The sequence below is a fragment of the Drosophila santomea genome, chromosome 2R (assembly GCF_016746245.2).
Source record: "Drosophila santomea strain STO CAGO 1482 chromosome 2R, Prin_Dsan_1.1, whole genome shotgun sequence".
Classification (NCBI taxonomy): Eukaryota; Metazoa; Arthropoda; class Insecta; order Diptera; family Drosophilidae; genus Drosophila; species Drosophila santomea.
Window position 1 is genome coordinate 7,460,575 of NC_053017.2, and position 14,947 is coordinate 7,475,521.

The following is a 14,947-nucleotide window of genomic DNA, read 5'->3' on the forward strand; positions in this document are numbered from 1 at the left end:
ATTGGTAATATGCTCAATATATAGTATATTTGTGTTTGCGATAAATCTGTATAATCTGTATAAGCTAATTTTTAAGGGTGTTTCCATCGTCGTTTTATCTGCTCATTTTCAGATGCTGGCTGCTTATTCTCGCATACTGGTTTACAGTCATTATTACTGCGCTTTTTCACGACTTTTTCCATTGAGACTTCTGTTCACAAAATCTTCTGTTCTAAACGATAACCAGTTCAGTTTCATTCCGAGCTTCTGCGATGCCACTTGTGCGCGATCTTCGCTAAGCCGGATTCCCCGTACTGCAAGCTGGAAAAACCGTGACCAGAAACAGTAACCGCCACTCGGATTTGATTATTACCTGGTAATGAAAGTGGAGACCCCGAACTAATGGGGTAATAAAACAGGTGTTGCCGGCAGGCGGGGCTGTGAAATAATCGCTTATAATCATTATCAAACACCCTAATGGAGACCACTATTCTTGTGATTATCAAGTCCATAAAGACAATTAACGACAACAATGGCGAGTTCATTAACACTTAAACCTAACTATGTGGTGGGGCTTCAGCACCGCACTGCAATCAGCCGTACTTAAAAGTGCATAATGTGTAATTAGTTGGAATTTGTGGAATATGATTAAATATTGACCCAGGCACTTTGCACGGCCACCACGTGTGAAATTTGTGTGTGCTGCACTTTGAGATCGCGGTGGCATCATCATTGTTATCTGCCAAATACGTGTCAAACTCTCAACCCAGTGACCTGATTAGCCATTGGCGAACTGGAAACGCAGTGGATAATGGCTTATCAGGGAGCGGCTCCTCCGCAATCGTAGGGTTCACCAGGGCAAGGTTGGCTGGGTCTGGCTCTGCGATTCGGGTGTAGGGATAGAATTCAGGAACTACGGCCAAGGTTGGTCGAAGTACACTTTTAAGATACTTTCACATATTTTGGCTAGGATGCTGGATACTGGAGTCAAGTATTATACAATTAAAATGTGCATATATTTTTAATTTACGAAGATAAACCTATTTATCTATTGGTTACTGGAAACAGCCCAAAAGTTAATGTTTTGTAGATACTACATACTACATACATAAGTGCATCCTAAATGAAGCCAATTGCTTAACACTTTGAAGAAGCTCAATATATTCCTCTATAATTCATGTGGGTTCGCGCTCCATCAATTAGTTATAGCAGATTCACTAAATATAGCTCCAGCTCTGTGACACACTGTTATCACTCATTGGCTGTCTCCTTCGCTCTATCGCGATGTTCATTGTTGTTCGGTTTCTAGTTAATATTTAATGGTCGCATACATGTGTAACAACAAACAGCATTTCGCCTGGGACTGTCACCATTTGGCCCCATTCTGGTTTCGTTCGGGGGCTCAGTTTCACACTTGGAGTCGAGCGGAGCACAGCCCATCAATGGTAACAACAGGAAAATCACCCACCAGCATGCCGAATCGCCCTGAAATTTCAATGTCGATCTGGGGGGCGAAACGTCGCTAGCAGTCATATTGCGTTTTTCTCAACCAGATTTATGTTTATTTACTTTTGGCGCGAGCGAACTTTAGCGAGCGTTCATTAGTGCACCCGCTTATGGCCACTTTGTATCTATAGTTTGGGCATTTTTCAGACGACCAGCAGTGGATCCCGCACCATGCCCACCATCGAGCACAAGTTAAACATCACCGAGGAGGAGGTTCCTGAGCACATCCGGCGACTTGCCCAGGAGCACGGCGAATGTCCCAGTTCCAAGGATAAGGTCATCGAAGAATTCCGTAACTACATATTAGGTTGGTTATAATACGTTGTCTAGAAAGTCAAAAACACTTTACTGAACCCCTTTAGAGCACAATGAATGCCAGCCACACCGAAATGATGCGAGGTACCTGGAGAAATTTTTAAGAGCCCGATACTGGAAAATCGAGAACAGTTACAAACTGGTAAGACAACTTAGGAAAATCCTTATTATAGGTGAATGCAAAATGTACGTATTACGTATGTATTTCAGCTGTGCAGCTACTACAAGTTTCGGGAGCAGAACAAAATTTATTATGAGAAGGTCCGACCTCTGGATCTGCGACACGTTGGACAATCGGACATCCTGACAGTAACTCCGTATCGGGATCAACATGGCCACAGGATACTCATCTACCGTTTTGGACTGTGGCGACCCAATCGAGTAACCGTAGACGATATATTCCGTGCCACCATTGTCCTGCAGGAACTGGGGAGCTTGGAGCCCATCTCACAGATCGTCGGAGGAGTGGGAATATTCGATCTGAAGGATCTGGGCTTGGAACACATACTGCACCTGAGTCCCAGCGTGGCTCAGAAGATGATTGTTCTGTTGGTATGATCACACGTAAAGTTGAAGAACTGTCGTAGACATTATATATATTTTTTATAACATCTAAAAACTTTTTTACCAAACATTTCGCTTACAGACCTCAATGCCCATTAGAACATCCGCCTTCCATATTGTAAACCAGAATTGGGTCTTCAACGCGGCATTCAAGATATTCAAGCCTTTTCTTAATGCCGCCATGCGAGAAAGGCTCTACATCCATGGCAGTGATATGACTTCCCTGCACAAACACATCAACCCGGAACATCTTCCCAAGCGGTAAGTATTATTAATTGATATTATTTATGACAATTAGACAAATACACTAAAACTAACAACGTTTAAGGTATGGCGGCTTGCACGAGGATTACTCTTATACGCTCTGGTTGGATATGCTGAAGGAGCAGTGTTCGGGCAATAGTGTCCAAAAGGATATGGAGCAATTGGGATTCATCTTTGACCAGGCCTAATGCGTTGTCTAACATGATATGCTATGCTCCACTAGGCACTAATGGTCTCTCAGTTGACTTTTCAAAATATGAAAGGGAAAAAAGAATATCTTATTTGTAATATTGTACTACTTAGATGTAATTCAAAATTTAAACGAAGCAAAGTCGGTGATATTTTATAAAATAAAAGAATTTTGAAAATGACTATAATATAATATTACCATTCCCACAACATCCCAACAATTTGAGGTTGGAAGCGACCTAAGATGTAATGCTCAATACATTTGGTGGCCACATCAATGACCCATCGGCTATCAAGACCGAATTTAGGGCAATGGGCAATAATAATTTGCTCCTAACCGAATCAAATGGCCCAGCCAGCCCGCAAAAGATTCGTTTCGGTTAGGATGTACAGCATATTGGTCCTTCGAGTTTTATGCGATTCGTATGCAAAGTGCGTTAGGTGCTAGAGCGAGACAACTAGCCGCACGCCCATTCGGCGTTATGGTAATTGAGTGTTGGACAACGCATAAAATGCAGTCGGCGGCCATAAATATGTTTGCACTAGTCTTGTCACCGGATGCGAGCGGGAGGGGAGATCGAGCTTGAGGGAAAGAGAGGGAGAGGTCGCTGGGGATTCCTCCATCTGACCGTTGCGAATACGTTTGATATTTTTTATTGAATCCCGTTGTCTCAACGCCAACCCCGTCCTCCGGAAGTCATTGCCGTCTGCGTAAAAAACGGAAGAAAATATCGTTTGGATGTACTAAATTTCTATCTCGACCTTTGGGTACTCTGTACTCTCAATAAGCATTGCTGGTTAATATTTTAGAAATGGTTTTGGTGTAACCTATAACTTTAGACTTTAGTTCTGCATGGACTTTTTATAGTTGAGTATATACATTTTGTATGGTTATGCTCTTTGTTCCGTGTTGCTGGTCAGGTTTGCCTGTCCAAGTGCAGGGTATCCACACTCAGTCTCCTATCCCCGCTCTTCCCCTCAGTGTCCTTGCTGTGCCCTCTGGTCAACGATAGTGAAATTGATTTCGGTGCTACCGGGGGTCTAGGTTGGCATTATGTGTATGTGGCTGAATTGGGGTGGGGGCTGGCCATAATCTGTGTGCGTGCTGGACAGCTGTGTGAGTGCGTATAAAGGACAGCGACATTTGTGCGATTAAAGCGACAAGATTAAAAAATTTATTGCGCAAATATTTATGGGGGGGACAGTAACACAGTGACAGTCAGAACGGAGAAAACATTCGGACAAAAAACACACATCGCATAGCCTACATTTGGGGGCACGACCAATGCGCATTATTAGTTGGCTTTTTGGCATTTTGGCTTCTGGCAACACGTGTGTGAGGCGAAACCGAACTGGACATAATTTATGGCTTGCAAACTGAATTTATTCGAGTTTTATTGAAAAACAAAGAAGGCGGTCAGAAGGGCAAAGGATTCGCCTTCTTCAACATGTGTTGTCTTTTAAGTAGCCAATATCTTGGGGATTTTGATCTATACATATATCATTCCGGGAGGATGGAAAATACATCTTGCTGACCAGTAACTAAGGAAAATGAATTTTCAACTGAGCTAACGTGCATCAGAATCCATTTATTACCACTTAGTGCGCTCGAATAATTAACTTTTAAATAAGCACTTATTGGTAACTGTTCGATCCATAATAGCTTATTGTCCATCTGTCCTATTAGTATGCACCGAACTAAATTTACTCTTGAAATAACCTCCGATTTATTATTCTGTGGACATGCAGACAGTAAAATCCCCCAAAGAACTTCCCCATTTCGTACTCATCTACAGCTCACTTCCGAAATTGGCCATATTATCCAGGCGACACATTTGAGGGCGTTCCCCGGCTGTCAACTGTCACCGAAGGCAGTGTCAAAGTGACAGTAGTTGACATACGTTGACATCCGTTGACAGTGTACCTGACCTTCAATTTTTCCCTCTCTCCCAGGAGGTATGTTTGCAACCCTAAACGGATAATTGCTTCCTAATGAGCTGGCAAGGGTGACCCCGACCGAATCAACCCCTCACTCACACCCCGTTTCGGTTTCCTTATCAGCAAAGGCAGTTTATCACGCGGCGATTGGCAGGCAGATTCCAGGCTTAAAGCAAAACAATGGCAGCAAATAAATTATGTCCAGCGATTTGTAAACAAACATAAACTGGGCTGAACGGGGGTCATTTTCCCACTGCCCCGCGAAGTGGGGATTATTGGGATTGTTCGGTCTTGGGGGATTTCCATAAATAAGGACCAGGGCAGAATAATTGAAATATTCGCTGTCAATTTGTTGACTCCAGAAGACGACGATTCCGGGCCCGAGGCGAAGGTGTACGCCGCATAAATGGTGGATCTTTATGGCCCTGTTGCCACAGACACCGATTACCACAGGTCCTGCCGCAGGACGAAGCTTGTTTGCTCGGCAAGGACCTCCCAAGTGATAAATGGTTGTGAAATTTATTTACTTTGCACTACCGGTTGCCAACTGAGTGTGCCAATGTAAATTATATCTGATTATGAGATATTGAAACATCACGTTGGGAAATTTTGTGTTAAGGATTTGTTTTGAAAAGGAAAATGGGAATTTCTTAAAGCTAGCCATTAAATCAAGTTTTATTTGTTAAAAGCTTTGATGGAGTTTTAAATTGATTTAATATTTTCAATAAAATTGATGTCTTTATTTAGATGAGAAGTGTATTTTTTAGAAATAAAAGTAAATAACCTTTGGCAAAAATGTTAGGTTTATTTTTAGGATTTTTGGGCAAATATATTTGTTTTTTCTGTGAGAAATATTTAACTATTAAATATGATTATAGTTCTTTATATATTGGAAATCTGATTTCCTAACAATTAACTAACGAAGATGTTTAAAGACAACATGATATTACCAGTATATGTTTAGGGTTTCTGAATCATAACTACTTTTAAACATAATGCTCTAAGCTCCCATCCTAAAACTAAAATTGGTGCACATTGGTGTACAAATTGACTCTCTTGTTCTCGATCCCCTGTCACAAGGAATTGATACTATATTGGAAAAGTAGGAGCATACATCGGGTAAAAATCATTGTGTGGCACAAAGGCGACCCCCAATGGAGTTCAACTCCCGCTGAGATGTGCACTGAGACCTGTGGCTAAAAAGGGGGTGGTGGGTGGTTTCCACTGGGGTACGGAAGGTAAATTGTGGTGAACATGTCAACGTTATTTGCTTTTTCAAAATCGATTTTCTGTAGATTTACCGGGAGTCGCTTGTGATAAAACACGACTTTACTTCGTGCTTAAAGTGCACTTGAGGCGATGATCTGCGGGATTCCGGGGAGATGGGGATGGACTGTCGGGTACAATCAATCACATCACCACATGGCGGGATGACGGGGTGGCGGGAGCGCCTTTTCCCCAGTTGGTTGTAATGCTGCCTAATCCGGCGTAATAAACATTGTCAAATGCGTTCACTCGATGCGGGAGGATATCATTATTGACATCCACATACACATCATCATCAGCGGCAACAATTGAAATGCAATTGAAAGGAATCGCGTACAAATATTTGCACTCGGATTCAGCTCCAGTTGACAATCGAAGCCCCTCGAAGCCGAAACGGATGCAAATGAGAGCTATAAAATCAAAGTAACACGACTGTGGCATACCTGCGGAATCGATTACTCCCTTTTGTAAAATAAGGGAAACAGGAAAAAAGGACGCGGATCGAATGAGAACTAATAAACAATAAGCATTTCTAAAATAGGTTAAATTTAGACAAACATTTGCTACATGAGTACTATTGGGATGTTTACAAAACTTTATTTATTAATTCCAAATAAGTATAAAGCTTCCGATTGTGTAGCTTGAATATTGCTCAGGAACCGTCTTTCTGATCCCAACAGCCTTGTTTCTGCAGGACTATCTTTTTCCCATCTGTATAATATATGTATCATTGCATACTTTCAGGCTTGGGGGTTAAGTGCAAATAAGAAAACCGAAAAGTTTGCCAACACGTGGCTGAAACTCCCGAACTCCACTGCGAACTGACTGCTCTCGATTCGCAGTTGATTATTAACAATATTTTTAATTGGCCGCAGGTAAATATTTGCACACCTTTAACCCTTTTTAATATGCTTAAGTGCTGCTCCTGCCTGACCGTCGCGCTGTCTCTTTCTACTGTCGATTTTTCATCCTTGTCTGGTGAACCGCCCCCAATCCCCGCATCTACTGGAAATCAGCACAGACAACCAAATGGAGCATACAGAGGATAATTCGATTGTGTTCAATTTAATTTTGACAAGCTTCAATGAAGCCCAGCACCCCCCTCCCCACCCACTCATTTCCCTCTGATTTTCCCCCCGCTCTTCCCACCCACAGCAGTTGATTTGATTTTGTTTTATGTTTTTCCTGCTGGCAGAGGGGCTGCTGGCTCGAAGAGTCCTGTTTTATGCCATCTTCCGCCCCTTGCCGATTCCTTTCGACACAACAATTGCGTGGAGAATGGGTGTGCCCGGAATGTCAAGGGGGAGGTGGGAGGTGGATTCGGCAACAAGGGCCAGTTGTCGCAGCAAGTGGAATAAAGTTTTGTGGTCACTTTTGCGGCTCGCAAGCTAACCAAATACGGAATAGTTCTCTGGTGGAAGGAGTTTATTGAAATTTTCCACTGGAGAATAGAAGAAGTTTGAACCACAAATCGTAAAACACTTCCATTAAATATTTAAAAAACATATATGTGTAATAGAAAAACATACATTTTATAGATGCTAACTTAAAAACTTAACTTAAAAAATATTAAAAAAAATAATTGTTTGCCTCAACCATAGTTAGTTTTCCAAAAACTGACAGTGTTCAAGCTATTATAATAATAAGCAATAATATTAAAAACTTCATATATTAAAGCACTTACATATAAAAAAAATGGCAGAAAATATTTCAAAGTGCTTTTCATAAGTTAGCATCTTGGCTTCTGAAATCCCTACCCCTGTGGTTTTAGATGCCACAGATCTTTTGCCAAATAATTAATCCAAAAGTATTTTAATTTTTAGGAATCTTTCAATATGAAAGGTGAATAGGCTAGTAGTCCCACATACTGCCCACCTTCTCTGACGACCCAGAACTTGTTGCACAAACAAAGCGAAAGCCTTTCGATATCTCGCAACAATATTACATCAGAGCAATCTGTTTGGCCAGCGAAGACAAAACATTTGCTCAAAACACAAAACCAGAAAAAGGGGACCAAATTAAAGTAAAACAAGAGCACCCCGTGTCCAAGTTGGGCCGGCGGAGGCTCCTTAGGTCTGTACTCTATTTCCGCTGGCTCAGCATAAAAATGCACCTGTGCACCATGGAATCCTTTGGCCAAAGCAAACACACACATGCCCATGGAGTGGGCAGTGTATTATATACGAGCCAAAACAAATCGAGCGACTTATCTCGGCTAAAACATCTCCCATTGACTTATGCACTGGAAAATGGAACAGTGGACGTGGATGTGGATGTGAATATGGATTTGGGTCTGCCTGTGTTTGTGCGACACACTCCTGCAGATTCTTTCCTATATGGATATACATATGGGTACATCCATCTCCGACTGCTTGTGGCGATGGCCAGCCAAATGAGACTGGAAATCGGCAAATGGGGCTATGTGGGAATTTCCGTGGTAGTTGCTCATAAATATTCAGACACCAACACATTCGCAAATTGGGAGAGCCACACCAACACACACACACACGCACACAGTGGCAAAGTGGGCGGAGCCGACGACAGCATAAGGTGTGTCTGTGTATCTATGTGTGCCATTTTTTATGCGCTCCATGGCAATTCAAAACGCCTACTTCAAGAGCTCTGCCAAAATAAACCGAGCAGCAGAGCAGCCACACCAACGGTTGCCATTCCACCACCAACAAAGTGGAACCCCAGAGCTCCTGCACAGTGGTCAAGTGTTTGCTATTAAGCATTTCCTTAACAAAAAGATACCTTAACATTCTATTACTTATTGCTATATGTAACGAAATTTAAACATTAAATAAATTGTAAGTATATAATATATGTTTTCAAATATTCGTAAAATAAAAGTAATTCAATTCATAATTGAACCGGTTAAAGTCCAGTTTTGGTAGACTGTCAACTACATCAACTGTATGTGTTATTGGTGATTTCAATTGTTTGACCAACCACTTGCTAAGTTTCTTTAATACTTAACAATAATACTCAATATTTTAATAACTAACAACTTTAAACACGTACTAAAATTGTTCATGTTAATTAAAGTTGTACAAATTCGTAAATATATATATTTTATACATGCATACAAGTATTTGCTATTTTCGATCCCACTGTGCAGTGCACCGAATCTACGAAGCTTTCCCGGCGCGACTGTTGTTGTGCGCGAGAGCAGCAACCTGCGAAAGCACCAACAACAACTACAAGTACAACGCCCTTCCGCCCCTTTCCTTCCACTGGAACAGACATTTCCACGTTTCCAGCAGGAGTTCCCTCGCAGCAAAAAGCCATCAGCGAATGGCGTTCGAGCTCGGGTTTGGTTGTTGTTGTGCTGCTCGGCTTTTTGGTTTTGGCATGTCGTTTTGTTTGTCGGCTGTTCGGAAGAGGAATAGGTATGTGTGGGTGTGGGTGTGCTATGTGTATGTGTATGTGTATGTGTATGTGTATGTGTATGTGTATGTGTATGGGAATGGGAATGGGTGTGCGCGCGTTGCGTTGCAGAGCATCCAGAGCAGAGCATCCAGAGCAGAGCTTCCAGAGCAGAGCCACCCTCCAGTCAGAGTCAGATTCAGTCCGGCCGTAGTTGAACCGGACCCGGAGTTCAGTCGCCACCGTTAACTCTTTCACATTGGACGCGAAAAGCGCGTTCGCGAAATTAGTGAGCAAAATTGGAAAGCGAGCGTGCTTATAAACGAATTAAGCCCCAAAGTGCGGAAAGTGATCGCTTGAATAAAAGCATACTTACATTTCAAATCATAAATAATTAAGCCAATCTCTTACAACGAAAATTAATAAACCGCCAACCAAATAAACACTAAAGTAATTCAGTACATAACTGAAAGATTCTGAGGTAAACCCTAAAAAACGTAATCTAAGTCCAGAGAACAAGATAAAACTAAGCTGAACGGCAGGCCAAAAGCGCCAGTGTCTGGTTCCGTGACCCCGATCGCGTAGTTGACCTTCGAGACCACCCACTACCACTACCACCACCACCCACCAATCACCACGGACACACCCTTGCATGTGAGACCCGTACTCGACCCTCTCCGGTCCCTGGTCGATCCAATGAAAATGGAGGATCCCACCATAAACGACACGTACGTGCAGGAGTTTGATCTGCACCACCTGGAGGTGGGCGGAAATGGAGCTGGCCAGGCGCACGGAGCCGGCGCCGCGTCCCAGGTGACGGCCCTTGGCCATGTGAAGCGCGAGGATCACAGTCCGCCGCAGCCGGTGGCGGTCAAATGGACGACGATTCACGGCGATCCCACGAATCCGGACGATGAGCCGGACTCGCTGCCTCTGTCCGGACCAGAACCCGCCGGAGCAGTCGAAGTCTCGCCATCGCCGCACATAAAGCTGAGGTCCTTCTCCGGCCATCACCAGTGGCACATGGATGAACGTCGCCTGCAACCGCTGTCTCCGCCACCAGAGCAGTATGGTCCGCTCCCCGGACAGGCGATTCTGGTGAACACATCTTCGGGAGCGGGTGTTCCGGGCGGAGTACCCTCAACGCCGCCGGAAACGCCACCCGTAGTGGGCTCGCCCACGGGCAGCAGCAGCTGTCCGGCTCAGACTTACGCACACCACTATGCCAGGACACCGGGAAGTTCCGTATCCGCCTCCGCCGCCGCCGCAGCAGCTGCCTCTGCCGGAGCAGCGTCGGTGAGTGCCGGACTGAGCCACGACATGATGTGGCTGACCAACTCGATCCGGGCGGACCAGCAGCCGCTGGATCTGCGACCTTTGCCCTATCCGGGCTCCCAGGAGGAGGCGGAGGAGTGGGACAGGCAGCGGGACTACGCCTTGCAGGCGGCGGCAGCTCATCACCACCATCATGGACAGCCGTTGATGCAGGCGCAGCATCATCCGCATGGACACGGCGGTCATCCCCACCAGGTGATGCTGCAGCAGAGCAAGTACCCGCATCACCATCACCACCACTTCCACAATCTGGAACTGACGCCCATCAACATGCATTCAAATTCGTACGGCAGTGCTTCGGGATCCCTGACGCCCACTTGTCTGCCCCAAGTGCCCAGCAACGGTAGTGGCAGCAGCGGGGGCGGAGGAGGCAGTGGAAGCGGGAGCGGTGGACCCGGCAGCGTGGGTGGCGGATCATGCGTCATCACACGGGCTGCCCTCCAACCGTGCCGCCCACTCTCCGCCAGCTCAACCAGATCCTCGAACAACATGTCGCCCAGAACCTGTTCGGGTGCCTACAGCAATGCCACGTTGGAGGATTGCCTCAATGACGACATGCTGACCACGTTGACGGTGCGGGAGCTGAACAAGCGACTCCATGGATGCCCACGGGAGGAGGTAGTGCGTCTGAAGCAGAAGCGACGCACTCTGAAGAATCGCGGCTATGCCCAGAACTGCCGGTCAAAGCGACTCCATCAGCGCCACGAGCTGGAGAAGGCCAACCGGGTGCTCAACCAGGATCTGCACCGCCTGAAGCTGGAGTACTCGAGGGTCTGCCAGGAGCGGGATGCCCTCATGCAGCGCCTGCAGCGAGCGGCCAGTGGGGTGGGCGGTGCAGGTGGTGCATCCGCCGGCGGCGATAGCCAAAGCTCTCCGGAGTTCTACCTCTGACGCCAGTTGGCAGTGGCCAGCGGCTCTTCCGCATCCGCATCCGCATCCGCATCCTCCACCTCGCAGCAGCAGCACCATCAGCAACTCCATCTCCAGCATCGGGGTCCACAGTGGAATTCCCAGCAGCTGGTCAACTAAGTAGAAATCGTTCCGAGCTTAAGGTACTTCCCAAAGAGTTTGTCATTTCCAAGAGCTTTTCCTACACACAATGTAAAGTAAATTTTTGCTATTTCAAGAATGTTTTCCAAATAGTCTCCACTCGAAAGAACATGTTTTCCAAAAGGTGTTTGTTAAAGCGTTTCCAAAGGGCAAAGTGTCAGAATTGAAATTCTGTTTGTTATACATTCAAAATGATTTATGTTAAACCAAGCGTTATTGTAAGCTTATACCTATTTCTGTGTATTCCTAAATTTAATTTAGTAATTAGGTTTGATTTTCAAGAGAAGTGCATTCCCATTACCACCACTGTTGATATTTATTCACGCGATTTAGATAACATTAAGTCAATACATTAAGCACATGTTCCCTCATTAATTTAAAAACATTTCCATTTAATCAATAATGCTGAAAAATTAGTCGGTTTTCGAGGAGTTCGGTTGAACTTAGTTACAATACAATTTTTATTGGGGCTTTTCGAGCGTTTAATTCGCCATTATTCTGATTGCGACAATAAATTCCGATGAATATCAGTTTGAGAACTTGGAAAGTGATCGACAGAGATTGAGATAGATGAGATGATAGATGAGAAAGAAAAGTGAGAGAGAGTGCGCGTTTGGATGGAACTTTTGCTGATTATCAGTCTGACTAAGGCAAAGATCGATTATAAATAAAACTAATTGGAGCTCGTATGTATAAAGGACAAACATTGTATAAACCCAAGAAACAAAAACAAAAAGGTAAAATAACTAGCAGCTTCTGATTATCAATCGCTACATTATTACAAAGTACGAGTTAGTAACACACGCTTATTTGTTGATTAGTTCTAGCCTTAGTTTCTCTACTAGTATTAAGCGAAGCAGAAGCGAATTATAATATCATAGATGCGATAGTTGTTCTAGAGGCCGTGTTTTCCTTTCCCTTTCTTTCCCCTTCCCCTTCCCCATTCCCTTTCCGTTTCCGTTTTAGCCACACCCCCTCAAAACTCCAACCCTTCAGTAGCAATACATCTGATAAAACTAAAGGTTGTATTACGATTAAACACCGCAAACTGAAAGAACCGATGTATAAAGTGAAACTGGAACGAACCGAAGAACAAAACTCAACTGAAGTAAACTAACAAACAAGTCCTATACAATGTAATGAGCACTGAAAACGATGATGGAAAATAATGTACATACACCCACACAGTTACGGATAAAGATAAAGGTTCTGTAAATTTAAGATATTTTGAATGGATTCAGATTTTTGTCTTTGTGAAACAAGAAGAAGCACACGAATACTGAGCCGGAAAATTAAAGATTAATTACTAACTAAAAACAATTGTGAGTAGTTGATAAGTGTGCATAAAACAATTTAGTAATAAATAAATCTAAATTAATTAATAAACCAAAGTGCGTACGTTTTTGGTCATTTCCTATGCAGCGCATACTTTCAATACAATTACTTCGGAAACCGAATTAAAAGAACAAGTTTAGATTTTCCAACCACGAAAATGGTTTCTTAAGGCTTGTAATCTTGCTAGTAGGCATTTGATTTCAGATTCAGTGTAACATTTTTATTGGATGCAAATTAGCTATTGCATCATTAAATAATCGTGCGGATTCATTGAGTGATCTTAATGATTGATAACTTGAACATTCAAATTAAAAAGTCTAAGAATGCAGTTTTTCATAGTATTCCATTATGTCATGATGTATTCCATTATGTCTCAGGCCACATTCATATCTGGGCTTTAGAAGCTACCCAGTAGGTCTCAGCTTGCATCATAGATTTGGGGTCTCATCTCGACGCATTCCGAGAAGTGGATTCTCTGTGTGGTCTGTCGGCATGGATAAATGGGCGTCCAGCGATGCCGACCACCGCGGGCAACAGTTTAAGAATCAAAATAAACACTTCGATCCCTCCGGGCTCCGATAACTTCTGTCAACAAACTTGGGTCGCGTAACGGCGCATGCAGGAGCACTGGAGGAGTAGGAGCTCCAGCCGAAGTGCAGCATTGGATTACAATCGTCAACATGGAGATCAGCATCAGATCAATCGCCATCTGCCGGCCCCTAAAAGGGGGATACTTTGGAGTCGAGCAGTCGAGCTTTCAGTTGGGGCGGCGTAATTCCGGCAATAATCAGAGGGCCATATCTGCATTTCCAAGTCGCCTTGCCTGAAATAATTCCCTTATAAAAATCGGTTCTTTTAGCCTGTTTGTTTTCTTTTCCATTTTGATTTCACTTCTTGCGGTGTCGCCCGCGACGCTATTTCCAGAATCTGGACTTGAATTTATTATTTTTATTTTGATTATATGAGTTTCCTGCCCTACCAAGAACCCGAATCTCTTAGGAGTTTATGTAACCAGACCAAACCACTCGATCGAATAGTTGCGCAAGAGTTTTTGATGAAATTCGGATGGCGATCGCCATCAAGTCAAGTGGACTTTTTTCCTTGACTTATTTTGCCTTTACTTATTTTTTTCTAGTTTATTTTTCCACCAGCAGGAAGTGTCAAATTTCGCTTTTTTCCGAGCATGCAATAAAATGGAAATAACTGTAGCCGAAATTGGAAACAAGAATCAAGACTGTAAGACGGAAAAGACTTTGATTCAGACACAACATAAATAATTCTTATGAAAATTATTCAAAGCGCAATAATATAAGGTAGTAAATAACTAAACATTGTTTTTAAATAAAGGCACAGAATATGTATCTTGTTTAAAAGGAACTTTAATTTATTTATATACTCTTTCTTGTTGAAATACATTATTTGCTCTGTCTGGAATTACTTCTCTAGTCTTGTCTGAGTGGAACAAAGCGATATTATATTTTTAATATTTCCCAACCACTATTTTGTCACTTTCATTGAGCGCACACTCAGACCTTTTGGCTCACAACCAATCCGATAGCGATTCCTGCTCCCATTTCTCTTGAGGTCTGCGACATTTCGGGATTCGGCTTCAAGTGCAGATTAAACAATAATTATGAAATTCTGATGCAAATCGCCGGCGACAGAAAGTCTCCTTGCCCCCAGCTGCTCCTCCGCCTACTCCCATTCACATTCCCTGCCGGAGGGTTGACACGAGCGAAGTCCTGGGAGTCCTGGGAGCAGGCAGCTTGAGTGGATGTCAAGAGTGGATGAGCTGAGGACTGGGGTTTCGGGAAGAGCCGTTGAGTGCCCAGCATCC

The 14,947-nt window shown here is 43.7% G+C and overlaps 2 protein-coding genes across 3 annotated transcripts; both read left to right on the forward strand.

Moving 5' to 3' along the window:
- The first annotated feature begins 198 nt into the window (after positions 1-198).
- On the forward strand, positions 199-2,980 carry LOC120446707 (alpha-tocopherol transfer protein). Of its 2 annotated transcripts, none has more exons than XM_039627809.1 (6): positions 199-355; positions 1,633-1,792; positions 1,848-1,942; positions 2,011-2,352; positions 2,447-2,625; positions 2,693-2,980. In XM_039627809.1, the coding sequence occupies exons 2-6, from the start codon at positions 1,657-1,659 to the stop codon at positions 2,814-2,816; spliced, it is 876 nt and encodes a 291-aa protein (XP_039483743.1). In that variant the 5' UTR covers positions 199-355; positions 1,633-1,656; the 3' UTR covers positions 2,817-2,980. The 2 variants fall into 2 exon arrangements, with proteins under 2 accessions (XP_039483743.1, XP_039483742.1); XM_039627808.2 differs by lacking the exon at positions 199-355 and adding an exon at positions 1,341-1,424.
- A 6,586-nt stretch (positions 2,981-9,566) lies between these two features.
- Positions 9,567-13,131, forward strand: LOC120446230 (transcription factor Maf). Its single transcript, XM_039627097.2, has one exon. The coding sequence runs from the start codon at positions 10,087-10,089 to the stop codon at positions 11,614-11,616; it is 1,530 nt and encodes a 509-aa protein (XP_039483031.1). The 5' UTR covers positions 9,567-10,086; the 3' UTR covers positions 11,617-13,131.
- The last annotated feature ends 1,816 nt before the right edge of the window (positions 13,132-14,947 follow it).